The sequence below is a fragment of the Monodelphis domestica genome, chromosome X (assembly GCF_027887165.1).
Source record: "Monodelphis domestica isolate mMonDom1 chromosome X, mMonDom1.pri, whole genome shotgun sequence".
Taxonomy (NCBI): Eukaryota; Metazoa; Chordata; class Mammalia; order Didelphimorphia; family Didelphidae; genus Monodelphis; species Monodelphis domestica.
The window spans coordinates 80,134,565-80,161,986 of NC_077235.1; the positions used below are offsets into that span (position 1 = coordinate 80,134,565).

Genomic DNA, 27,422 nt, shown 5'->3' on the forward strand with positions numbered 1-27,422 from the left:
CTTCTGATTGTGGAGATGGTAACATAGGTGATGGTTGGTGGCAATGTCTGCAAGATGATTGGACTGAAGGTGGAGATGTTATCATGGTGGTGGTAAGGTGCTGATGGTGCTGATGATGGTAGTGTAATGGTGATGTTGGTAGTAATGTGATTCTGATGATAGTGATGACCATTTGTTGTTATTTAGTCCTTTCATTCATGTCCATGACTCCATGACCCCATTAGGAATTTTCTTGGCAGAGATAGTTTGCCATTTTCTTCTCCAGCTCATTTTAGAAACTGAGGCATACAAGTTGAAGTGATCTGTACAGGGTCACACATCTAGTAAGTGTCTGAGGCCAGATTGTAACTCACTTCCTAACTTCAGGCCTGGCACTCTATCCACTCCAGAGCCACCTAGTTGCCCTTATATTAACAATATTGTTATAATAATGATGGTGACTTGGCAGTGATGAGGTTAATGATGGAAGTATCCTGCAGTGATTAAAGCACCAGACCTAGAGTCAGGAAACTGAGACAAACAGAGGTTAAGTGACCTGCCCAGAGTCATACAGCTAGAAAGTATCTGAGGCCAAATTTGAACTCAGGACCTCCCATCTCCAGGCCTGGCTCTATCCAGTGAGCCACCTAGCTGCCCCTATTTCCATCTCATTAGACAACTTTTCTTTTTCCTCCTCATTGGAATTGTTTCTCTTTAGTCTTCCAAATTTCCTTCTTCAGAGTTTTCTATCCTTCCTAGACTCATTCAGGTTTTAACCATGGGTTCCTGTCTAGCCTTCCCCTGAACACTTCACAATCTGCTCTCCCCAAATGGTAGGGGAAGAACATGTCTGGTGACTCCCAGAATTCCTTTCCTTTATTCCAAACTCGAAATCAAATCTCTCCATAAATGAGGTGCTCTAGAACAGAAAAGGTAGAGCCCAGTATGAACTAGATTATTGATCAGCATAATGAGAAGCCAGTAGTAAAAAGAGCCCTTGGCTTGGCTTGGAGTCAGGAGACCTCTGACAGCTGGCTTGAATTCGGTGTTATGCTAGGCAAATCCCTTCCACTCTCTGAGCCTTTCTCCTCACCTGCAAAAGAGGGACAACATTTACTCCACTTTACTTCTTGGAATTCTCGTGAGAAAGGTGCTTTAGGCATTAACTTGAAAGCAGGAGAGAAATGTGGACTGCTATCTTGGGAGAAGCTTCTACTTGCTGAGCTAGGCTATGGTGGTTTTGTTTTTTCACAGAATCGCTGTGGTTGCTCTTATCAAAGCTTCCAAGGTTTCACTGGACTGGCTCTGTTGACAATGGCAACATGACAAATTAGGAAAGGGGAGGAGGAGGAGGAGGAGGAGAAGGAAAAGAAGCTATCTGCTTCTTAGAAGTGAAGCTGGGGGGAAGGGTATAGATGAGCCAGAGAATCCCCGAGCTGGGACAGTCTTAACTCCATTTGGTCCAACCCCTCTCTCAAACGTGTGTCCTCTCTCCAACTTCTCTTACAGGATGTCATCCCTTGATGACAATATAAGAGGAAATATGGTGTATGCCCTAATTGACCTCTGCTAATTAAAACAAAAATTGCTGGGCTCCCTGAAGAAAATCATTTGTCTTAAGGGTTATGTGTTAAGCAGCCAGAACATCTAGCTAAGATGGTTTTTTATTGCCTTTATTCCACCTTGCTAAATGAAAAGTCAAATAGATGAAAGTCGCAAACCCATTCTGATGTATGTTGATATACTTTCCTCTCTTTCAGGGTTGCTATGGCAACTGCATCCTCTCAAGTTCTCATCCCAGACATCAATTTTAATGATGCTTTTGAAAACTTTGCTTTAGATTTTTCCAGAGAAAAGAAATTGCTGGAGGGGCTAGATTACTTAACAGGTATGAAAATATTGTTTTTACTTCCTATTTTCCTCTTGTCTTTTAAGAGTTCTTTTCCTTTGAATTAAGGGTGGGAAGAGGTAATGTTTAACATGGACAAAAGTCTGTTCTGCCCTCCTTTTTTAGTGCCTGAATTGTTCCTGAAGTTAAATTGGGTTTAAAAACTTTACAAAGTTAAATTGGGTTTCCTCTGAGCAGAAGAGAAAGATGCCTGGAACTCTGTCAGCTTAGAACAGAGATGGTGAATCTTTTAGAGATTGAGTGTCCAAACTGCACCCTCATGCGGCATGTGAGCCTCCCTTTTACCCCACACAGGAGAGAGAAGAAGCATTCCTATTGGGCTGCTGGGCAGAGGGGTAGGTGATATGAGAAATGTCCTCAGGCTTAGTTGAGAGGGGGAAGGGAGCAGCCCCCTCCAGTACGTGTGCCATAGGTTTGCCAATACAGCTTAGAACATCCCCAATAAATCAGTGAACTTTAATTTAACACTTACAATGTGTCGGGCACTCTGCTAATGGCAGGGATACAAGGGAAGGTTAAAAACAATCTTGGTCCACATCGTAATGGAGGAGACAACCTTGTTGAGCAAGCAGTAAAATTCTGAACTGTAATGAGATTGTGTTTTCCTTTGGATCATTCAAAGTTGGGAAGAGGATAGAATCTTAATAGGAAGAGGGGGTGGAAGGGTTTGGGGGCATTAAAGCTATTGTAATAGACTTAGTAAATGTTGTTGAGATAATTAATTTAGATTTTGTATCCCAGATTAAATTGAAGGGATCCCTTCTAACTCTAGATTTAGGATTCTATGTATGACCTTGGACAAGTCACTTCAGCTTGGTGGGCTTCAGTTGCCCCCTCTGTAAAATGAGAAGGTTAGACTAGTTGGCCTCAGAAATCTCTTCTAGCCCTAGATCAAGGGGCCTATGAATGCCAAATATTTTTAGTCTCCTTTCTCTTGAAGGAAAAATACCAGCTGGGGTGTCTTCTTACCCGGCTAGCAGTGACGTTTTGCTGTTTTCATAACGATAGCTTAATTAAAGGTTTGCCTGTGAAGACTATTAGACTTTGAACATAATTGGACCAAGAGCCCTGGTCCCTAGATGACTCTGAGGATAAGAGGATCAAAGATTGAGAGCTAGATGAGATTTCGAAGGCCATCAAGTCCAATACCCTCATCCTATAGATAACAAATCTGCTGTCTGGAAAAGTAACTGACTTGACCAGGGTCACACAGGTACTAAGTGGTAGGTCCCTTGACTCTAAATCCAATTCCATTTCCTCTGGACCACATGGGGTTGGGCTGAGGCATTTGGATGAGGATAAAGCAATGATAAAGCAAATCCAAGTACGAAAGGAATACTTATGTAGAAGCTGGGCTTCTGGTGACTTGAGGCATTCAGAAGGACCTAGAGGCCGGTGAGAAATAAGGGCCTCACGTGGCTTCTTAGCAGCCAAAATACATGTCACAAAGCCCACGCACTTTCTTTGACCAGTGTCAATGAGTTCTCTTCACTTGGCCTTCATTCAGGGTCTCTTTCCTCACTTCCAGTTCTAAGAAGCTTAGTTATATGTTTGTCTAGTCCATGGCCTAAAATGGCAAATTATAAGGGAAGCTTTCAAAGGCCAACCACAAGAAATGAGAAGGGACAAATGATGGACAAACAACAAAGGAGGAAATTAGAAATATTGAAAGAAGACCTGGACAGCTGGTGGTTCAGTGGATTGAGAGCCAGGCCTGGAGATGGGAGGTCTTGGGTTCCACTCTGACCTCAGATACTTTTTTTTTTAAACCCTTACCTTCCGTCTTAGAGTCAATACTGTGTATTGGCTCCAAGGCAGAAGAGTGGTAAGGGCTAGGCAATGGGAGTCAAGTGACTTGCCCAGGGTCACACAGCTGGGAAGTGTCTGAGGCCAAATTTGAACCTAGGACCTCCCGTCTCTAGGTCTAGCTCTCAACACACTGAGCTACCCAGCTGCCCCCCCCTCAGATACTTTCTAGTGGTATAACCCTGGGCAAGCCACTTAACTCCCATTGCCTGGCCCTTACCACTCTTCTGCCTTGTATTAATTCTGAGACAGAAGGTACGGGTTTAAAAATGGAAGGAGTCAGCTAGGTAGCTCAGTGGATTTGAGAGCCAAGCCTGGAGATGGAAGGTCCTGAGTTCAAATCTGGACTCAGATACTTCTTACCCTGGGCAAATCACCTAAGCCCAAATGCCTAGTCCTTACCACTCTTCTGCCTTAGAACCAATACACGGTATCAATTCCAAGACAGAGAGCAAGGATCTTAAAAAAAGGAAAAGAAAAAGCCCCCCAAACTCAAAAAGTACAACCGGGCCAGGGCCATTCAGTGTTAGGTCAGAGACTCAATGTACCTCAGTAGCCTAGATGAGGAATCTCACTGTATTACAGCCCAGTGTAATAATTAAGGCTAATTAGGACAGCCCTGAGTCATCAAGAAAAGGTTAAATGATATTCATTGTGCTCTATCTGAGAAAGAGTACATTTTTGTAGATTTTAATTAAAAATGGCCAAATGAATCCAGAACAGTCCTATAGCTGAAAGGGCAAGCTCTCCTCATCTAGGAAATTAACTCATGTCAATTTCATCCCTGAGGATGCTCATGGGTGCTCTATAACTGCAAATGATGTGCCTTATCTGCATTGTGGGGACAAAGTGGAGGGGAAAGTGGGCTGTTTGCTTGGAAACCGAGGGAACTACTGAATGGCTCCAAACAGTTTTGAAAATGAGAAGGATGCAAAGAGAAAGACGGAGTCAGGAGTTTTAGAGGAGCGCCCCTGAAAAGGCCTAAATGTTTTAGTCAAAGCTAGTTTGGAGGAAATTGAGTTTCAGGGAGAAATTGGGAGCTGGGTGGCAGATGACTTTAGAAAACAAAGGGGTGCCTACACTAGCCAGTGTCTATGTCTATGACATCTACCTGCAGAGGTTCAGGGAAGGCAGATCGAGAATTCTCCCTCAGTTTATATTTATTCATTTAGGTTTGAAGTAATGACAGTAAGGGAAACCAGTGGAATGAGGGCTGGTCTTAGAGTCAGGAAGACCTGAATTCAAGTCCTGCTTCTGACATACTATCCGTGTGACCCTGGGCAAGTCTCAACCTCTCAAAGAACTCAGACAACTGTAAGAAGACGCGTTGCCGAGCAGGTGCTAATTTGCACTGGGAGAGGACATTTCCTCACTAGGAGGTCCATATGCCAGTGAAATCACAGGTGTGAACTGTGATTTTGAGAGAAGGGCAAAACAAAGCTTTCTTCTCAAATAGGAAACCATCCCGGCTGTTTTCTTTCCTCCCGTATCTTTGTCCATCAGACCTCCTTATGTAGAGGAGGCATCTGAGACAGTCTCTTCATTCGGGGCCCAAAGACCTGAAATTGCCAGGTAGTGGAAGCAAAACTTTTCAGGAGAGGGAGAGGGAGAGACGTAGGTCAAAGCCTCATTTTTCAATGTCAAGTTGTACAGGTAGATGCGCCCTGAGCATTCTCCATAAGGAAAACATATTCATTAAGAAGATGAAAGACTGAATGGCACTGAAGAAGAGCCTTGGCTCTGGAGTTAAAGGATCTGAGTTCAAATCCCAGCTCTCCCATTCACTACATCTATGAACTTGAGCAAATTACTTAGCTTCCCTGAACCTTAGTTTCCTCTTTTGTAAAATGAAAGAGTTGGATTCAGTGGCCACTGGAGGTCCTTCTAGCTCTAGATATAGGATCGTATGTGTGACCTTAGGCAAGTCACTGTCCGTCATCCCTGGCCCTCATTTTCCTGCTCTAAATAATAAAATAAGGGGATTGGCCTAGTTGGGGCCAGAGCTCGAGCTCTAGGTCATAGGTTGGCAAAAGCAGCAGGAGGAACTCTCATAACAATCACAAGCTTGGACCCCCTCCCCCTGTCCTCATTGTTTGTTCTTTCTCTACAGCCCCCAACCCACCGTCTATACAAGAAGAACTCTGTACTGCTTCCCATGACACTATCACCGTCCACTGGCTCTCCGAAGACGAATTCAGCATCAGTTCCTATGAGCTGCAGTACACCATATTCACTGGCCAGGCTAACTTCATCAGTAAGTCATGGTGTGGTTGGGGCCTGTGGCCAGAGATAAGAAAATGTAAGGAAGCAGTAAGCTGCTCAAGATTGACCGGGGCTGCACGAGGCAAGTGTTTCCAAACCGTCCTGTGTCGCTGAGCCCGGTGTTTCCCAGGCAGTGGCGGCCCCAGCAGTGCGCCTCTGAGCACTGGGAGGCTCCCACTGATGTATCATTGCACCTTCAGTTCCTGCCCTCCCTCTCCAATCCATGTCCTGCCACCTTCCCTAACGGGGGACTCAGCTTGGAGCCTGTCTCCAAAGTAGGCAGATCATGGGGGACATTTCTGGGTTGGGGGTGCATGTGTGGCTTTCTCACTTCGACCCTTCCTTTTCATCGTTGTGGTCAAACATGCTTCGCAAAGCCCTACCTCTCCCAGTCACCAGTTGCCATTGGTGGACATGACAGTTACCCCTTCCCCTTTGTCACTTTTCTTCCTTCCTTCCTTCCTTCCTCCCTTCCCCCTCTCCCTTGTGAATCAGGAGAAGTTTACAAGTGGGCCGCAGGATGGGAAGCAGTGGTTTAGCCCCAAATGTGTCTGTCCCTGGCTCAGACCTCAAGCTTGTTAAAACAATATGGCGCCAGGACCCATCAGCCATCAATTAGGGATGTTTGAAATAACAACAAAGGGGAATTAAAGTGTGTGTGTTGTGGGGAGGGGGTGGATCCAATTTCCACGCAGAGGCAGCCCTCATGGGACACCAGCATTGTTTTTGCCATTGTTTCCATCTTTATGTTTCTGCCTTCTTGGCTAATGTTGAGGGGAGTTTCCCAGACAAGCGTCATTCAGTGGGCTGCCAACCTTGGGGAATCCTGCAGATCAAGCTGAAGGCACTCAGCCCAGACAACCCCCCAAGAAGGGACCAGGCAGCTTTTAAATAGGTCAAAGGTATTGTTGCTTTTGCTTTAAGGAGCCTTTGGTTCTTTGTATAGGAAGCTTTGGAGACTGGTCTTTTCCCGAGCACTAAATCAGTCACTAAGCACCTACTGTGTGCTAGGCATTGTGCTGAGTACTGGGGATGCAAGTACAGGAAGTGAAGCCCATGCTACTCCCAGGGAGCTCACAGTCTAACAGCAGAGATACCATGTACAAATATGAGTGCATGCAGAATAAATACAAAAAGAAATACAAGACAGGGAAAGAAGGTACTAGCGCTTGGGATGGGGTAGGCCTTGATGTAGAAGGTACAGTGCTAAAGCTGTTCCTTGAAGAAGAGAAGGAAACTATGAGATGGCAGGGAGAAAGGATTGGATTCCAAATGGAAGGCACAGCCAATACAAAGACCTGGAGAGAGGAAATAGATATGAAGAACATGCTGGCCTATAGCTTGCTGTAACACTAGTAATTGATTATGAAAGTAGCCACAGTGATATGATGGACACATAACCAGGGAAAGATGAAATGGCCACGGAAACAAAGGTTTGGCCTTCTGGGCATATCAATTTATTAAGCAATGCATGCCAGTTGCCCAACCAATCGGACTAAGCTTACCCTTCCTCAGTTTACAGCTGGACCCTGAATACAGAGGAAGGAAGACAGACCTTTATACTTTAAAAAGAACTAATCAAATAAGATCAGTGAGTTAAAAGGAAATAATACAACATTAATCTGATTTCTAATTGGGTGAAAGATTAGGGACTCCCCAAGTTGGGAGGCGACTCCCTTAATTTTCTTATAGAGAGAAGGCAAGACTTGAGCCCTGATTCCGCCGCTTCCTAGCTCCGTGACTTTAGGTCCAATCACCTCAAGGCCTGGATTTAAGTGAGGTCTGCCCTAACTATCTAACGCAGACACTGTGAGAATTGAATGATGGACTATATATATGAAAACACTTCTAGAGCCTGTTTGCAGGGTGGTTCTTGATATCTGGTCACTCACACCACCTACAGTTTTCTCTTGGCATCTAACCTTGTCCCAGAGCTACCACGAAGTGGTCCTGTGGACCTATGGAACTTTCTTCCCCTTTCCGTGGCACTGTCTAACTCTTGGTAGAGTTCACAAACAGTGCAATCATCCAAAAGGCAGATGGCGGGAGAGAAAAGGAGACGGCTGACTTCATCTCTCCAGCGTAGGCCCTTCCTTTCAGAGGAGTAAGTTGAGGCCCATCTATACCTTTTCGTCCTCTTGACAAGTCACCCCTTGTCTACAGCCTCTGTAGAGAATCTGCCCAATATTCTAGTGGTCTTCTCCAGACCTTCAACCATGTCCTCGGCCTACTTTTCCAATCATACCGCTCACAGAGGAATTGACTCCCAGAGTTGGAGGGAACCTCAGCAGCTATCTAAATCTACCCCATTTCTTAAAGAAGAATGTCCTCCTTGACATCCCTAATAAGTGGCTCTCCTGCTTGTGTTCTAAGACCTCCCGTTAAAGGAAATCTACCTCCTCCCATAGCAGCCCATTCTGCTTTGGGAGAAGTTCTACTTGATACCTCGTCCAAAGCCCCATCCACCCATTGCCACTAATTCTACCTTCTGTGTCTAAACAATAAGTTCACTTCTTCTCCTCTATGAGAGTCTTTCAGATACTTAAGATGATAGATTTGGAGCTGGAAGGGACCTCAGAGATCACCTAAATCAACTTCCTTATTTTACAGATGAGGAAACTGAGGCATAGAAAAACTAAATGACTTGTCCACAGTGACACAACTAGTAAGTAGTAGTCAGGCTTGAAGACATCTACATTGGCTTCTCCAGGTCAACCATCCTCATTCTCTTCAGTCAGTCCTTACATGGCATGGTCTTAAGGCCCTCCCTTTATATCCTGGACCCTTTCCAGCTTAGCCATGGCCTTCCTAAGATGTGGCTTCTAATACTGAACTGAGTGCCCCAGATAAAGGCCAATGTAGGCAAGAGTACATTACGGCTATTATCATTTCTCTCTTCCTGGACACTATGGCTCTCTTAATCCAGTCTAAGATCACAGTAGTCATATCCCACTGTTGGCTTATATTAAGCTTGCGGTTCACTCATGCCCCCCAGATTTTTTCATACAAGGAATGATCTCACCATATGTGTGCAGGAAGTTGATTTTTTTGAAGACTAAAACTCTATTTTCCCCTATTAAATGTCATCTTCAATTTGGGCCAGTTTTCTAGCCCGTTGAATTCTTTTTCAGTCGAGCCTCTGTCATCCAGTGTGTTAGCTGGGCCTCCAGGCTTTGTTTCATCTCAAAATTTGATAAGCGCGCCACTTCACCTGTTTATTTCATGATATCACTAATTAAAATGACAATCCAAGTTGCAGATCTCTTGTCACACACACACACATACACACTCGTGGGTATAGTGGATAGAACTAGACCTAGAGTCACAAAGACCTGAATTCCAATCCTACCTCTCTAACCTTGTGACCCTGAACAAGTCACTTACATCAGTTTCTTCATCTGTAAAAATGAGGATCAGAATAACACCTACTTCCCAGGCTTGTTGTAGGGATTCAATGAGATAATATTGGTAAAGTGCTTAGCAAACCTTAAAGTGCTATAAATCTCTCATACTTGCCCCTAAGAATAGCATGAGAAATTTTGTAAATTTTATGCCACTTCTTTTGGTCAAGCCCCCATTTGGGACCACACTGAAACCAGCTAGATCCATAAACATTTCTCCATTGCTATCTGGATCATCCACAATTTGTATTCTTCTGAAATGATGGCATTCTGTGGTTTGTAGCCATATAGCCTGACTATTGGCATTGGAAGTACAAGAGAATAACATAGAATTGTTTAAACCGCTGTGGAGTTTCCCATAATTCAATTCACCTTGCTGTCTTTCTCAGTTTTATGTTTTGGCTAAGTTCACTGACTATCTTCAATGTATCTAAATTTATTGATAAACTCACTTTGTGGGCTACCCATCCAGCTGCATTGCATAATTTAGCCAAATAGGTATTCATCATCCACTTGGTTTGCCCTATGTGGATAGTTAGGCTGAATCATTTTGAGTGGTTATGAACCTCATTTAGGAGAGTCTACCATACTTTGAATACTGATGCAATTAACAATGTCATCTGCAAATGGGAGCATTTGAAGGGACTCACTATCCATAGTGAACCTTTCTATTTGGATTCTGTATAGGATCTCCTCCGTGATAGTGGTAAACACCTTTGGTGAGTATCCATCCCCCTGTCTTATGCCTTCCTCGATATAAATAATGAAAAAGTCATTGAACAGTTTTTGCCATGGTTGTCAAATCTTATATGACCTTAAGAGATGTTTGGGAGATCCCCTCTTGAAGGCGAGCCTTTAAGGTGGCATCTTGCTCCACTAAATCATTTGGTGGTGGTGGTTGTTTTTTTAGTGATCAAACAACAAACATAGATCTTGTATTCTTGGTACCTTTCATTTGTATGATTGAATCCCCCAAGTTGTTGTTATAGAGATCCTTCTGCAAAATCCTTCCTGTTCCCTTCTCATGGTTTCAACAATGATATCCTTGATAGAGGCACTATGATGTGGTGGATAGATATATCTGGCCTTGAAGGCATGAAGAACCTAGTTCAAGTCTCGTTTTTGTGTAGTCCAGGCTGTGTGACCCTGACCAAGTAACCTATCCTCTGAGTGCTCTGGGCAACTCTTTACGACTCTTAAGGTGCAGAGGAGGCGATGACCTGTGTTGGTAGAGACAGTTCCCCTCTAAGGACTCTCTAAGCAAACCAGTGAAATCCTAGGTGCAGAGCTTACTGCTCTCCTTGATCCCTACATAAGTCACTCTCATAAAGATTCCATAGACAGGAGGAAGGCATGCGTGCTGACAGTCCTCAGTTTCTTCCTGGTTACTCTCTCTTGTATATAGCATACTCTGCTAATATGTCAAATACTTAACATCAATAGATTTACGATATCCGTTTGTATGTAATACACTGTATTAATACTATATGTCTGTGGTTTTCTCCTGCTTGTTTGCTAGATTTCCTTTTGGCCAGCTGGCTTGATAATCGGTTTTATGTTTATGTTTTATGCTTCCAGCCCGGGCTTTCTCTGGTTGTAATCACTAGAGTCCCCCTGACTTCTTTCATTTCTTAATCCCGAATCGTCCTTTCCAGGGCAGTTTTGCCCTCCTTCCATCTGCTACCTGCTTCTTCTGCCTCTCTGCTGCGGAGTTGCAAGGTATCTGTTAACTTGGTTTGGGCGGTCTGTCAAGATTTGCAGAGACTCCCTCGATCTCGCAGGCTGCTGCTATCCTCACAGTAGCCTTTTTGCTTCTGCTCGTTATAAGCACTGCCAGATGAAGTGACTCAGTATCCCAAGAGATGGTATTTCTTGCCTCCTTTGAGTACACAGTGAAATCAGGCCCGACAACTCCTCTGCTTGTCACTCCAAGGAGGGTGGACCTGGGACCTGTCCTCCCACTCGGTTAAAGCTTCCTTATGGCTTCTGATTTCATTATAGCCAGAACCCATATCGATATGGCTCAGATCCTCTAATGTGGCACTTTGTCATTGAACGAAGAGTTTACATTGGCAACATCAGCAGTGGATGTAGGGTTGACAGATGATCCCAGACCAATAGGATATTTAGCATACTTCGTCACCTGTTCTTCTACCCTTCCACCATCCCTGAAAGAGCAAAGGGGGCTACATAGGAAGTGGCACCATTTTGCATTTTTGCTTCTAGATAATCCAACTAACTAAACCACTCATAGCCTAGAGCCCCCAAGAACTCTGGACTTATACATATTGGGTTCTACCCTAGGGTCCAATCCCAGGCGATGAATTTCTCTCTAGGTATTGGCTCTGGAATCAGGAAGACTCTAGTTCATATCTGACCTCAGACACTTACTATAGTTGGATGACCCTGGGCAAGTCACTTAACCTCTTTTTCATTTGAAAAATAAGAAAGCATTAGCATCTAGCCTCCCAGGATTGTTGGGAGGATTAAGTGAGATAATAGTTGTCAAGTGCTTAGCACAGTACCGGGCACATACTAAATGCCACATAAACGTTAGCTGTGATGATGACAGTTCCCCTACTCCAGAGAAAAACTCCACAGCAGTCTCCAAAATATGAAATTGAGGTATAACTCATAGGTGGGTGGCAGGATCCTTTCCCACAAAGGTACTCAATGTACAAATCAAATATGGAATGGCATTTACTTCACCCATTACAGAAAATGCGTGTCACAAAAGGCACACAGTTATGCAGTAGAAACAGAAAGCATCGAGTAGCCCATTATACTCATTAAACCACCTCCCCGAAAGGTCTTTGTGGGCCTTCTAAACAAAGATCTTTCTCAGTCTTTATACCAGAGCCACTTACAGCAGCATCACAGAAGGTTCTCAAGGCCTAGATCACCTGGCCCCCCTTTGTATGGCGTTAGTCCTTAAGATTCCATGGCCTTCTGATTATTCGTTGTCCCTCTTCTCCATCTTCTTGCTGAGGGCATTTGCTATTCAACTCAAGGACTCTTAAATTCAGGATATGCTACCCACCCCACTCCAGGATGGAACTATCCATTCTCAAGCTCATGTCCCTCTAATCTATGCCCCGACAAGGAAGCAGAAGGATCGAAGAGATCCAGGACTTGGAGGCCCAGAAATTTCCGTCTTAGATTTGCCTAAGCAAACATCGGGATGGGATAAGGAGACAATCCCTTCTCCTCCCTTTCTGCACTCGGGTCGGGAAGTCCAAGGGAAAGAACATATATAAAAAGACAAAAGGTGAACGAGTAGACAATGGGCTAGTTCTTCCAGCCAAAGTCTAACTTCCTGACTCTTGGGCAACCAGTAATCAGGCACAACTCCATTCACTAGAGACCAGAGACATTCCCTGTGTCTTGTGACCAGGGTGCTAGGATACATGTGCATTTCATGGGAGAGGTCCCCTTCTAGAAAAGGTTCATGCCCCATCACCCCATCAGATGGATTGGGGGCTGGGAGGAAGACAGAGAAATTCAAACCAATCAAAGACAACTCTCAGTATACCTTCTCTGGTTCAATATTGGCTGACCAATAAATCATATAGGGGTGCTTTTGAAAATATCAGGCCATATTCCCAATTCTCAGAATTTCTCCAGGAAACAGAGGTGGCCCAAGCATCATCCTCTTCCTTGTTGTCTCCCTGAGCACCTTTCATTAAAGAATCTCAGCAAAGTCCACAAGCCACAGCTCTTCCTTGCCCCTTGAGAGCCATAAATTAAGGAAAGCACGTGCAATACAGATCTTAGGCACCCCACAAAGTGGAGTGTCTTGTGAGTGGCCACTCGCCTGCCAAATACAGTTTTAGATATTCTACAAACATGATATTGCATAGCCTTGGTACTTCTTAGGAGCTTGTCCCAACCCCAAACAATCAGGAAAGCACACAGAAGAAAGCAAACCGCTAAAGAACACCTCACCAACATCACCATCACCACCAAATAAGGAGGAAAACAAGCTTTGGACCTCTTTCCCCATTGGAGTGGAAAGGCTAGTCTTAGATGAGCTCCCAAGGAACAAAGGGTTCTCCAAACAGGGACTCAAATGGGAAATCAGCTCTGGAAAGTGGTAGGGAGGAATGGGTACATGCATAGGTTCAAGGCAGCTGGTGGGGAGGTAGGAGAGTCCAGAGAGTAAGGAGTTGAAGTAGGAGTAAAGTGAGTAGCACCATGCACTAGAGACAAATCAAACTTGGATGAGCCCCAAAGATATGTGGTCCCTCCAAAAAAGGGATTAAGCCCTTCAGAGAAATAGAAATCAACTCCCAAACCCCTGAAATATATTCCAGGCCCAGCCCCCTCTAAGACTGGGCTCACAATGACAGAGTTCAGCCTTGGGGGCCTCCCAGAATAAAACTTCACTGAAGTCTCTAGAATATGGCTTAGGAAACTAGGCTCATTTTTAAGGTTTCTTCATATGTGGGTTCTAGAAAAGTATTCAATGCATTAAAACATTCCAGTAGTTCATTAGACTGCCCCCAGGAGGTTATGACCTTTTGTGGGACTGCTGAATGGATATCATTCATTTACCTCAGACTTGCACTGTCTAAGCGTTTCAAATCACTTTTATGGAGGGGTGGCAAGGCCTGGATCTGCTACCCTACTGTAGTAGGACTTTGATGCTTTGGCCTTGAAAATCCTCCTCTCCTCTGAGAAGAATGCTATTAAGGAATTCTCAGGATTACCCATGAGACATATACCTGAAGGATTACCCATGAGACATATACCTGAAGCCTAGATAAATCCTCAGGATCTTTAGTCTCTGACCAATGAAAAGCAAAAGTCAGGAACTGCTTCTAGTCATAGACCAACACCATGTTCTTGTGGGCATTGGGTATAGGCAGCAAAGGCCACCCGCACACTTCGTGTTCTCAGGTCTGGAATTCCAAGGAGGAAAGAAAAAGAGAAAAAGTATTAGATAAGGATGGCCAATTCCACAGCTTGATCTTATGGACCACAGAGCGGGCAGCATCTTTGACCAAAGCCTGTCCTCCTCACCCTCAGTTAGGAGGCAGCCCCAGTCACTAGGAGTCAGAGGAGGTCTCTGCATCCTGTCACCAAGGAACTAGAGCTTATGTTTCATTGCCACCTCTGCTAGTGTTTCTAGAATGGTCTAAAAATGGTAGCCTTTTTTGCACACTGTCTCACTTTCCCACCATCACCAACAAAGTGGAAGAGAGCCGCACAGGACTGGGGACTATTTTGCGTTTTTCTTCTGGATAATAAGCTGTCAACCATCCCCCAAGGTTCTCCAAGCACTGTGATTATGGGTAAGGGCTCCCTTGGTCAATTCCCATTACAAGTAGAAAATCAGTCCCTTGGCTCTCTGAAACTTAGCTGCACATGTTTTCTTTTCTTTCGAATTCAATTCAATAAGCACTTATTTGTTTTTCCACATTTTTTCAATTTGGGCATTTTCTAAAAGTCCGATTCTGTGTTGTTTTTATTTGTTCTATTCCACTAGCTTAGACGGTCTTAAGTTTTCCCAGGGTGGAGAATGCTTTCCCATAGGATCAAAGGCTCTCACTAGTTGGGTGGCTCTGGGTTTCTGGGCTCTGCAGTACTCAATGGGGCTCAGGTTCAGTCTGGGGCAGCCATAAAGAAAGCTATGGTGGAGAGTAAAGAAGTGGCATGTTGCCATCATCATTGGGCTAACTCTTGGATTTTCCTACAATACCTATCCTGGAGCCCACCTGTCCATGCAGGTAGCAATGAAGATGTAGTGGGAGGAAAATATATCTTGAAGACCGCTAGCTCTTTACAGCCCCAAAGAGTGGCTGGCCCTCCACACATTAACATGACCAGAACCGATGTATTCTTTACCCATACAGCACGATAGAGCAGAAAGTCAGAAGATCTGAATTCAAGTCCCAGTTGTATGATGTTGGACCTCAGTTTTCTCTGCTGTGAAATGGGGAAGGTTGGCTTGAGGACCTCCATGGTCCTTTCCCTGCCCTGAGTGCTCTGTGATTTTCTGTACAGGGTACCTAGGCAGGGCTACTTCTGCACGTGGCCCAGTCCTCACAGCTTCCAAATGGGATCTAATTAGTGAGACCCAGGATGAAATGCTGATTCAACCACTTGGAGAGTGGTCCCTGATATGTTCTTGGGCGACCATTTATGAGTCCAGCATTTAGGTCACAAAACTTTCTTGCAGCTGTATTGGCTGTTTGCAGCAAGGAGCTTGGCATAGCCCAGGCTCCAGGGAACAAAAAAAAGAGTACCCAGGGGTATGTTCTCTCATCCGGCCTTCTAGGATGCAGAGGGGAAAACTGAGTTCCCATAGCCATCTGCAGGCTTGTGATATGTTTGCCATGTGACTGTATTTTCCCCTGTCTTGATTACTTGCTGGTTAATATGCTTTTCCCCCCTTTCTCAGGCCTGTATAACTCTGTGGATAGCTGGATGATTGTGCCCAACATTAAACAGAACCATTACACAGTGCACGGACTCCAGAGTGGGACTCGTTACATCTTTCTCGTCAAAGCCATAAACCAGGCAGGCAGCCGAAACAGTGAACCAACCCGACTGAAAACAAACAGTATGTCCTAGGGGCCTATCGGGCTTTCCCTGATCCTTGACCAGTGACCTGATTCGTTGGTCACTCTCGCTACCAAACTGCCCGATTAGATGCTCTTTGCCCTGCAGATGGGAGAGTGGGGCAAAGTGAAGAGACTTAAGGGGGAAATTGCTCAATAGCCCAGTTCTAAGCCCTTTTGTTCTATCGGCAAACGATGTTTATCATCGTTACCCTTACTTTTTCCTATGAGAAAAATTCCAATCTCTTTTCTCTCCCAACCAAATAGCCAACTGGATCCCAACCCAAAGCAATGTTGGATAGAAAAAATGTCAAGAAATACTAAACGGGGAGGAGTGTAAAGTGGGAATCTTCCCATACTGGGTTCCGTTTCCTTTTCTCATTTGTCAGTGCAGTATTGAGAAGGCAATCATCACTTGTAGCTTTCGTCTTTGGCTCTTGAATGCTGGTAATGGGATGTTTTTGAGTAACCTACTTACCATGATAGGGTTGTTGGTGGGCAGGATCTTCTTTTGGGGGGAGGATATCTAGACCTATGGTTTCATTGGTATAAGGCGCTCTCCTCTTAGGCAGCTCTCTCTTAGCCCCTGCTCTGCAACTTCAAATCTTAAAGACCTTAGCATTACTCAGCCAGTATGTGTCAGAGGAAGGGCCCTGACTCTAAGGCTGGCTGGCTGGCTGCCTCTCGGGACAACTGTAAACTCTCAAAATATGGCGGTCCCTGAAGTTTATCATGGCAGATCTAGGGCTCTGTTTTAACGAATGTAAGCTCTCTGCTAGTAGGGATTGTTTCATTTTTTGAATCTGTACCCGAAGGCCAGTGCCTGGCACATAGTAGGTACATAGTAAATACTTGTTTATTCATTTGTACCTTCTGGTCTACTCTCTTATAATAATTTAACAATCCAAAAATGGCCAATTTAGGCACTTAGTAAGGCAAAGGGATATAATGGAAAGAGCTTTGGGCCTGGAGTGAGTAGAGATCTAAGCTTGAATCTCACCTCTGACACTCAACTAGCTGTGTTCCCTCGGGCAAGGCACTTTATGTTTTGGGGCCTTGGTTTACTCATCTGTTGTATTTGATGACCTTTGAGAATCCTTCTATCTGATGAACCTATCAGTCCCACCCCTGGTACCTAGCTGGCTCACTTTACTTCTGAGCAATAGTTTCATCATCCATAAAATGGGGATAATAATACCTCCCATGGATGTTGTCAATGGGCTAATGTATGTATCCAACTTGTTGACTGCAAAGAATGAGGCAACCTGACAAATTATTCCTAGGGGATTAGGATACCAGACAGTGGCTTGGTTGGAATCCTTAACTGTTTGATTGTGCTTGTCCTCCTCTTCCATCGGCAGGCCAGCCCTTTAAGTTGGACCCAAAAATGACTCACAAGAAGTTGAAGATTTCTAATGATGGCTTACAAATGGAGAAAGATGAAAGTTCTTTGAAGAAGAGCCACACCCCAGAAAGGTTCAGTGGCACCGGCTGCTATGGAGCCACCGGGAATGTATTCCTTGACAGTGGCTGCCATTACTGGGAGATAGTCATGGGGTCCTCAACCTGGTGAGTAGCTCTGTCTGCCTGCCTTCCTTCCTCTCGGTGTCCTCATTGTCAGATTTCTTGCAGATGGGATAATAGTTGTATGTCCTAGGGGCATAATAATAATGATCATAACAATAATAGTAGTCCCCTAATAGGGGGCAAAAAAGGGCAAAGTCCAAGAAATGTTGCTTCAGAAACTATTTTCCAGCTTTTTCTCAACTCTGAAAACAAACATGGTATGTAAACAACCAGATGGCAGCGTAGTACCATGGAAAGTGCCCTGGATTTGAACTCCAAGGCCCTGGTAAATCTGAGGTTAAGAATCCTGCCTCTGTTGTTGACTACCTGGCTGTACTCAGGCACATCATTTCCACTCCCTGGGCCTTGGTTTCCCCTTCTGTAAAATAAAGAGATTAAAGTAGATGGCCTCTGAGCTAAGTCAGGAGTTCTTGTCCCAACCCTGCTATGTACTTCCTCACTCACTGTGTGACCTTGCATAAGTAATTTTCCCTCTCTGGGTTTTAGTTTCTTCTGTAAAATGGGTATAGAATACCTGAGAATCTATAAGACCACAGAATCTAAGAGTTGGCAGAGACTTCAGAGGCCATCTAGTTCAACTTGTACCCGGACAAGGATTCCTTCTACAAACCGGCCACACTAGTGGTCACTCAGCCTCTGCTTGGAGAAAGTCACGAACTCCCAAGGCAGACAGACTCTTCCGCTTTGGGCTAGTTCAAATCATTAGGCTGTCTTTCCCAGCCTCAGTTGGCCTCTTTGCCCCTTTTGCCGCTCCTGCCAGATTCTTTCCTCTGGGACCAAACAAAATAAGCCTCATCCCTCCTCCGTGTGATAGCCCTTGAAATAAATACTTGACGAAGGCCATCTGGTCAGTCAAATCCTGTTCTAAAACAGTCACTTTTTAACCAACTGTTCACTTCCCAAAGCTGTCTCTTCCGGAGCCCCTGCCTTCAATGAGCAACAGTGAGGAAAACACCACCTGTGTCCCTAATGTCTCTTTGCCAGCGATTTCATCATTGCAAACAGAGCTTTCTAGGTTCTTTCTGGAGGGCTTATTTGGCTCTCTAATAGTCACCAGAAGTGGGTGAGCATCCAGTTAATGCTGATTGGGTTGCTGAACCAAAGCAGACTTTGGGGAGACAGCAGGGGCATTCGGAGCAGAGACGACTGGAGGTGGGATTTTTCTTACCTTTCTCTATGCCCCTTTGTCAGTCCAATGAGGCCTATGGACGGACCCCTTCTCAGACCAGCGTTTTTAAATGTACAAAATTGACAAATGCCTATCAAAACGCTCTTTCAAAACTGTACGCACCTCCAGTTAAGAATACCTGCACTGGAGAACTGAATGCCCAGCCACTTCTCTGGGGCCCGAGTTAAGGCAGCTTCCAAAAGGGCGATCTCCAATTCCTTTTTTTCAAACCCTTACCTTCTGTCTTAGTAGCAATTTGAAAATAGGAGAGCGACAAAGGCTAGGTGATTGGAGTTACGTGACTTGCCCAGGGTCATACACAGTTAGAAAGTGTCTGAGACCAGATTGGAACCTACCTGGCACTGTATCCACTGGGCTATCTAGCTGCCTCTCCAGTTATTTTCTCATGAACTGATGTGGATTAGTGATGTATTTGGGGTTCATCTTTGTCCTTCATCTCCCAAAGAACTTTTTGGCGTCTAAGCTAGCTAAAATAAGCTCGCTCCTCATTCTCTGGTTTATTGCAAGCTAGGAACGTTGACTCTCTTTACACAAAGAGTAATGGATTTATTTCCTTAATTAGAACAAATATGATAATATCTATCAAACATTTTGGAAACCTTAAAGTACTTTGTCAATCAATCAATCAATCAATCAATCAGCAAACATTTATTATGGACCAGGCACTGAGCATACAAAGAAAAAGAGAAAACACAATCTCTACTCTCCGGGAGTTTACCATTCTGGTGGATGATGGTAGTGGGGAGACAACATGTGGATAATTCAGCATATTATTCCCCCAACAAACTGAAGCCATATGGGTGAGAGCTGACATTTTGTGAACAAAATCACCCAGGGAATATAGAAAGAAGAGAGAACTCAGAATGGAGTTTGAGGGATATTTGCATTAAGAAAGCAAGAGGGCGAAGAAGACCTAGCAAAGAAAACAAAGAAGGAAATGAACAAATAAAGACACTGGGTCTATTTTTCCCTCAGTAGGGGAGATAAGCTAGACAAAGATAACTATGATATCAAGTAACAAATTCATAAAATAACTTCAAAGTGCTGAGCATTTCATCATATAATCAGGAGAGATTATATCAGTCTGGGGGAAATCAGAAAGGAAGCTGCCTTTATTCTAGGCTTTGAAGGATATCTAATCAACCAATCAAATGACAGCCATTTGCTAAGACCTATGTATGATATGTCTGGCATTGCATAGGCTGTTATTAATAGGCAGAGATCAAGGTGGAGTAGGCATTCCAGGCATAGAAAATGTTCTGAGCAAAAACACAGAGTTGGGAACGGATATGTTTGAGGGATGCTGGGTAGACAGTTTGACCCAAATTTAGAGTTCCTGTAGAAGGAAAGGTATGGGAGAAGGCTGGAGAGAAAACTTGGAGCCAGATCATAGAAGGCTTTGAATGGCTAACTAATAAGGCAGATACTATTTAGTTAGAAATAGGGAGCCATTGACAGTTTTTGAAGATAAGAGTGAAACCAATTCGAGCTGTATGTTAGAATGTACATAAGACAGATTAGAAGAATCAGAGCCTGGAATTGGGAAGATTAGTTAGGAAATTATTGAAGTAATTCCGAGAATTAGGTGATGAGAGCCTGAACTGGCATGCGAGCAGTTGATAAGAGTTGGTTTTCTCTGGAGATCGGCTCAGGGGAGAAGGGAGAAATCCTGTGTGGATGAGAAATCAACAGGGTCAAGGGGGCCATGAATGGGGTCACAGATTCCATTTTATTGAGCATATAGGTCCAATATTTATAGTTTCTATACTTTATGATCAAAGGAAACTAATATATCAAGAGCATACATCCTTGGTACCAGTTAGGGTACACGGGTGTCACCTGCCTTGAGGAGTACGTGCATGGTCAGACTGGTCCTTGCCAGAGTCTTGAGGCAGATCTGCAAATGTATCTTTTCTGGCTGCTTGTGCCTCAGTGGGCCCAGAATGTCCTTATGGACTTGTCAAGCAGTAGTAGTGGAAAGGAAAGAACAAATGTGAGAGACAAACTGAAGAGGTAGAATCTCTATGACTTAGTGACTGATTGGATGTTGAGGTCAATGGAGGAGTGAGGAACCCAGCATCATTCCAAGGTTTTGAGCCTAAGGTGACCAGTTAACCTTTCTCCATTGATCGAAATTGAAAAGTTAGGGAGAGAGGCTTTGGGGAAAAGGTGATGGGGTCAGTTTGGGGTGTGTTGAGTTTGATGTCAGTGAGACATTCAGATGGACATATATACTAGGCAATAAAAGTGCAAAACTATACCTTGCAAGGGAAGAAAGGAAATCAGTATGTATTAAGTGCCTACTATGTGCCAGGCACCAGGCCAAGTACTTTATAAATATCATCTCATTTGATCATCATAACTACCCTGGGAAGTAGATACTATTATTATTCCAGTTTTACTATTAAGGAAAGTGAGGCTGCCAAGAGAGGTTAAGTGATATGCCAAGTCAGACAGTTACCAAGTGTCTGAGGTGGGAGTTGAACTCAGGGCTTCCCAATGTCAACCCCAGAGCTCTATCTACTACACCACCTAGATGCCTAGAAGAGTCAGAGTTGTAGATACAGATTTGAGAGTTACATATGTAGAGGTTATAGTTGAAGTGATGGAAAGTAGATGAGATCACCAAGAAAAATGACAGTGAGGGAAGAAAAGAGGCCCTAGGACAGTCTCGGGGAATAGTACCACTTAGGGGGTAGGCAAAGTAAGAGAAGCCAGTGAAGGAGACTGAGAATCACAGGATCTAAGAATTAGAAGGCACTTTATGGATCATCTAGTCCCATGTTGGTGAACCTATGGCATATGTGCCTGTGCCTGCTGGAGAGGGCTGCTCTTCTCCCCCCTCCTCCACATTCCTCATATCACCCGCTCCTCTGCCTGGCAGTCCAATGGGAGCACTTCCTCCCTCCTCTATATGGGGTAAGAGGGTGACTCAAATGTGGCAAAAGGGTGAAGTTTGGGCACTCGGTCTCTAAAAGGTTTGCCATCACTGAATCCACCCCCAACCAAGAATCCCTTCTAGAACAGTCCCAAACTCAATCTGGTTTGTGCTGGCCTGTGAGTTCCTGAATTCAGTCTGAGGCACAGCACTCTTCATATCCCAGTTGACTTTCTGCAGCCTTGTAGGCTGGATTGGCCAAAGCCCATTAAAGTAGGGCCTCTCACTACAGCAGTTGGAATATGAGTTTGAACTTAAAAACGAGATTTGATCAGTTTTATTTCACTTGTTTGGCAACAAATACTTCTCCAAGTAAATAGGAAAAGGAAACTAAGGCCAAGGTTCGCATGGCCAAAGAAGATTTATTAAAGGATATTCTGGACAACCAACTGAGACCTCAAGAGGGCTGGAGAGGGGAGTGGGATGCTTCAGTCCATCAAAAACACATCTGAATTGGGGCGGTGGTCCGGCACACCCCAAGATTGCTTTCTAGCTTGATTTTTTTAATAAAGGAAAAAGTCCCAGCTCTGGCATTTGGTAATGAGGCTCTCTCCTTGTCAGGGATTCTGGGATTTGATTGGTTATTTGCTGCCTTAGCTTTTGGGGCCTTTGTGTTGGAGTCGTTGAGTACAATAATTGGTTGAGAGAGATGGGACCATAATGTTTCCCAAGTTACTCAAGGGTGACTAGGAAGGAGGGTCTTATTAATGCTCGGGGCTGCCTAAATCCAGAGAGACACTCATGAAAAGAGTGGGGGACCTTGGCTGGGTTTTTTTTTTGGGGGGGGGAAGCAAGGAAAAGCAAACACATTAGGGATACATGCCAATTATCTGCCAGGTGCCCAGAGGATAACCTTGGGTTGTTCTCTCAAGTGAGAAATCAAAGCGAGGCCTTACAGAAAGGTCCACGGGGTTTTCACTCCTGGGATTTTACTGGTGGATTTTACTAATTCAGAAGCCACAAGGGAAAAGGAATTCGCTTCTCCGAACACCAAGATGCTCACAGGGCCTCGCATATTAATTCGGTATATCTGCACATATCTGGGTATGTGCTTATCCCATAGCAAGTCGTCTATGCTCTTCAGAGTGAGCGAGGCTAGCGTTTGCAAGTCCAGAATTCTACAAAGTGAAACCTCTATCCTTCTTCACCCCATAAGAGACGCTTAGAGAAAACTCTAGAGAGCAGACATTATGTTAAGCACACTGCAGCAGTTAAAGATTTATTGGCCCTGCCATAGCCATTCATTGAAGGTCACATTTTCCCGTTATTCACTCTGCTCAATGCTGGGGGTGGGGAAAGAAGAGAGGCAGGAATGAGAAAAGAGCTGCTCCCTCCCCCCACCTTAACCCCTCATGGCTGAATCTCAGCATTGGAAGGTGATTAAATGCAGCGCTGACATTTCACAGGCCAGTGAAACTAAGATCCAGAGAGGGAAAGGTACTCGCCCAAGGTCATACATGAACTCAGAGGTCTGGATCTGGGAGGGGGGATATCTTATATAGATGAGTAAACCAAGGCACTGGCATCTCCCAGTGAACATCTATGTAAGGATAGACTAGGAAGACATCTTATTGGGCACTGACACTTAAGTAATAATTGTATCAGTATCAGCTTCTCAGAATTTTGATTGGAAATTCCTTGAGGGCAACGTATTTCCTGTGCATTTCCTCTAGTACTTAGCTCAAGTACTACATAATTGGCCACATGATTGGAGTTCAACAAAAATTACTGAGTGAATGAATGAAAGAATGAATAGGGACAGCTAGATGGCTCAGTGGATTGAGAATCAGGCCTAGACATGGGAGGTCCTAAGTTCAAATGTAGCTTCAGACACTTGTGTGTCCCTGGGCAAGTCACTTAACCCTAATTGTCTAGACCAGTGAGGGTGAATCTTTTAGAGACTGAGTGCCCAAACTGCAACCCTCACAAGCATGTGAGCCCTGCACCTTACCCCAAACAGGGGAGGAAGGAAATGCTCCCATTGGGCTGTTGGGCAGAGGGGCAGATGATAAGAGAAATGTCCTCAGGCCTGGTGGAGAGAAAGAGAGGAGCAGTCACCTCCGGCACATGCTTCCATAGGTTCACCATTACTGGCCTAGACCATACCCTTCTGTCTTCAAGTTATTACTAAGACAGAAAGTGAGAGTTTTTTTAAAAATAATGAATGAATGGATGGATGGATGAATATACCTCTTTCTCCCTTCTATTGCCCTTAGGTATGCTGTTGGTGTTGCCTACAAGTCAGCGCCAAAGAATGAATGGATTGGCAAAAACTCATCATCGTGGGTCTTCTCCCGCTGCAGCAGTAACTTTGTTGTGAGGCACAACAACAAGGAAATGCTGGTGGATGTACCCCCTCAGCTGAAACGGGTTGGAGTCCTCCTGGATTATGACAACAATATGCTCTCCTTCTATGACCCAGCTAACTCTCTCCACCTTCATACCTTCAATGTCTCTTTCATCCTCCCAGTTTGTCCAACATTCACCATCTGGAATAAATCCCTGATGATCCTATCTGGCTTGCCTGTCCCAGACTTTATCGATTACCCAGAACGCCATGAATGCAACTGCAGGCCCCAAGAGTCCCCATATGTATCTGGGATGAAAGCTTGCCATTAAGTCCCAAAAGAGCACGTGTTTCTGTGGCCGCTCCCCAAGGCAGAGAATAGAACATTCCGCCAGCAAGCAATCTGTCCCCACCTCATCTTCAGCTAATCTTCACAAAAATAATGAAATAAAAGTCCTTTCAAAACAACCCAAATCACTCTGCATACTGAGTTTGGGGGGGGGTGTTCTGTGTGTCTGTGTGTGTTCTGTTTTGTTTTGTTTTGCAAAATGAAGCTTTCATGAACCTTAATTTAGTGCATTGAGTTTCTCAAGACAGACCCTAACCTGGGAAGAGTCTTGAGTTCAAGTCACACCGTAGAGAAATCAAGAGAATGATTTTCTCCTGCCATCAGAGCATAACTAAAGGGGAATCTAAGTGGTTCTCCATTGATTTAGCTCAGGCATGATTCTGAGAGGGCCTCCCGGACTCTGGAAGAATGTGGTACCCAAACAGCCAAAGGTGGTCAAGCCCCTTGGTACGATTGGTCTTAGATGTTTTGTTGAGTGCAGATTTGAACAGGAACGAATCATCAAACTCTAGTTTATGGCTGTGGAAAGACCAGGAAAAGAAAAATATGAAATTAACTTCATCTCTCTTGTAAAGCCAGAGATGGATCAATCTGAGAAAGAGTCGGGCAAGATTTCTTCCAGTTCTGTTGACTTAGAGGCTTTTATAAGTAAACGTGATCCTCATTTTATATGATAGAAAGAAGAAAATCTATCGTGTTCTCCTTCATTGCTGATCCTATAGGGATTCATCCTCCTATCCCACCCCTACAGCTCTGTTTGTTCTCTGTCCTTCCCACCCTGCCCGCGTCTTCCCTTTTTTTCTCTCTGGTTCTACAGATCTCTTGCTTCTCTCCTCCATCATCCTTGCCCATTTCTCTCTTCCCCCTTCTGCTTCTCTGTCCCTCTCCCCCTCCGTTCCTCTCTTCCACCTTTTTGTCTTTCTATCCCACATCTACCCAGAGCACTGGTCTAGAATTGGAGCGATTCCTTGGTAAGAGCACCATAGGAGCTACCAGATCAGGAATGAAGAAATATGAATTCATTCGCTAAAACTAACTGGGGAGAAGTCTAGCAGGAATTAATGAAAAGACTGGGTCAAAAGACTTTCAAAGCATTGAAGTTCTATTGCTTTAAGGAACAGTGACTAATTAGAATTAGGCTAACAAAGCGGTGTCTTGTAGAGGTCCTTGGGGAGCCTGCCTGCTTTAATGAATATGTAAGCACCGAATTATAATTAACAGCAGCTCTTCCTCGAAGGCTTTTTCATTGTGTAAAGATGAGGCTGGGCTCCCCAAGGCCTCACCAACAGAATATAGGATTTGGAAGGCTGGAAAGGCTGCCTCACAATTCCAAAAGGCTGAAATTAAGGACCCAGCTAGGGACTGCCTTTCATAAAAATCTCCCACCCTCAGACTCACGAGGACACTGATGGGGCTGGTGATACCAGATGGCTGTCAGCTGTTAATAGATGCAACCAGCTCTGAGCTTCTGCTCTTCAATGGTGGACCTACAAAATCCTGAAATATAACAAAGCAACCGTTTGGATGTAAATATATTTACCTTGTCCACTTCTGAAGTATTAGAGAACACCGGAGAAGGGTGTGTTTCCTGAAAGGGCCAGCAAGGGTTTATTAAATGCCTACTATGTGCCAATTCAGCCAATTCAGCCCCTGGTCTCATGGAACTCGCATTCTCATGAAGGAGCCGATGCTTGCATCTGTCTGCGTATATATGAGATGCAGAAGCAAGCGATGGAAGATAACCCTGGGTGGAGATTGGCACTAGCAGCTGGAGGGACCAGAAGCTGAGTAGCAAAGGAAGCCAGGGAGGGACTCATTTGAAGAGTTGGAATTGAGGAAGAAGAGAATTCCAGGCGTCGGGGATAGCCACATGTGTGAGGAAAAGCAAGTCAATCCATCAGATGGTAGTGTGCATGGAGAGGAGTAAGTGTAGGAAGGGGCCAGCTGGGAAAGGGGGCTTCGAGCATCAAACAGAGGACTCGCTTCAGTGGATGGAGCAAGGGAGGGCCATCGACGGACCTGCACTTTAAGAAATCTCTTTGGAGGCACAATGGAAGCTGGTTCCAAGTGGAGAGAGACTGGAAGCAGGAAGACCAGGCAGGGGGCTGCCACGATAGACCAGGGGGAGATGATGACATGCTCCCCTACCAATGTTGTCTACCCAGAGGACCTAGGTAGTAAAGCTTCTACTTGTAGAGAAATTCCATCCATCACATATTGTAAGATGCAGAGGTCCTGGGCCCATTCCTTTGGCCTCTCCTACCCCAACTCCATTTAACCACTAAACAATCAGGTTAGCCTTTACAAAGGAACATTTTATTCAAATATATCGGACAACTATGCAACACTTCCCCTTAAAACCGGGGCTGGGGAGTAATGTAGCCCAAATCTCTGAGTTAAGGGGGGATTCGAGTCACAAATAGTTCTGTGATCTATGGAGAGTTCTTATATGACAGTGAGCAAATGCCTTTTAAGTGCCTACTATGTGCTAGGCACTGGAAGTACAAAGAAAAAAATGCTCCCCGCCATTAAGGAGTTTACATTCCAACAGGGATACAACATATACATATATGTACACATATAATAAAGAAAAGATAGAAAATGACTTGTGGGAGAAGGCATAGTAGCTGAGGATCAAAAAGGTGTCCTGTGAGAGGTCTCACTTAAGCTGGATGTCGAAGGAAGCAAGGAACTCTTAGATGTAAGGATGTGTATTCCAGCCAAGGAGAACTCTCTCCAAAGACCTGGAGGTGGGAGATGGAATGGGAAGATGTGGGAAGAACAACAAGGTGATCGATTTGGAATTTAGAGTTCATGAAGAGGAGCCATGTGATAAGGCTGGAAGCAAGATTACGAAGGACCTTAAATGCCAAATAAAAGTGTATTTTGTCTTATAAGCAAGCCTAGAGTTTCCTGTGCTCTAGAACCCTCCCTTTGGTAGTTGGCGGGGCAGAAACGGGAGAGACTTGTGGCAGGAGCCCAATTAGGAGCCTACTGCAATCGTCTGGGTGAGAGACAATGAGCATCCAGACTAGGCTACTGTACTTTGTGAATGGAAAGAAGGGGACAGGGCGAAGTGCTTGGAGACTCATTTGATAAAAGGGATGAGGAAGAATGAGGCATCAAGAATGACACCAAATCAGCGGATTTAG

General features: G+C 44.5%; 1 protein-coding gene across 3 annotated transcripts in view; it reads left to right on the forward strand.

Annotated features, from left to right (window-relative positions):
- Positions 1–24,389, forward strand: part of MID2 (midline 2) — a 99,054-nt gene extending 74,665 nt beyond the window's left edge. For 2 of the 3 annotated variants that reach the window (XM_007506940.2, XM_056809419.1), the window contains 5 exons: positions 1,740–1,867; positions 5,805–6,038; positions 15,761–15,922; positions 17,282–17,489; positions 23,851–24,389. In XM_007506940.2, coding sequence (XP_007507002.1) covers positions 1,740–1,867; positions 5,805–6,038; positions 15,761–15,922; positions 17,282–17,489; positions 23,851–24,253 — 1,135 coding nt within the window. In that variant the 3' untranslated portion in view covers positions 24,254–24,389. The remainder of the gene's footprint in view (positions 1–1,739; positions 1,868–5,804; positions 6,039–15,760; positions 15,923–17,281; positions 17,490–23,850) is intronic. The other variant, XM_007506941.2, reaches the window with a different exon arrangement.
- Positions 24,390–27,422: the final 3,033 nt, after the last annotated feature.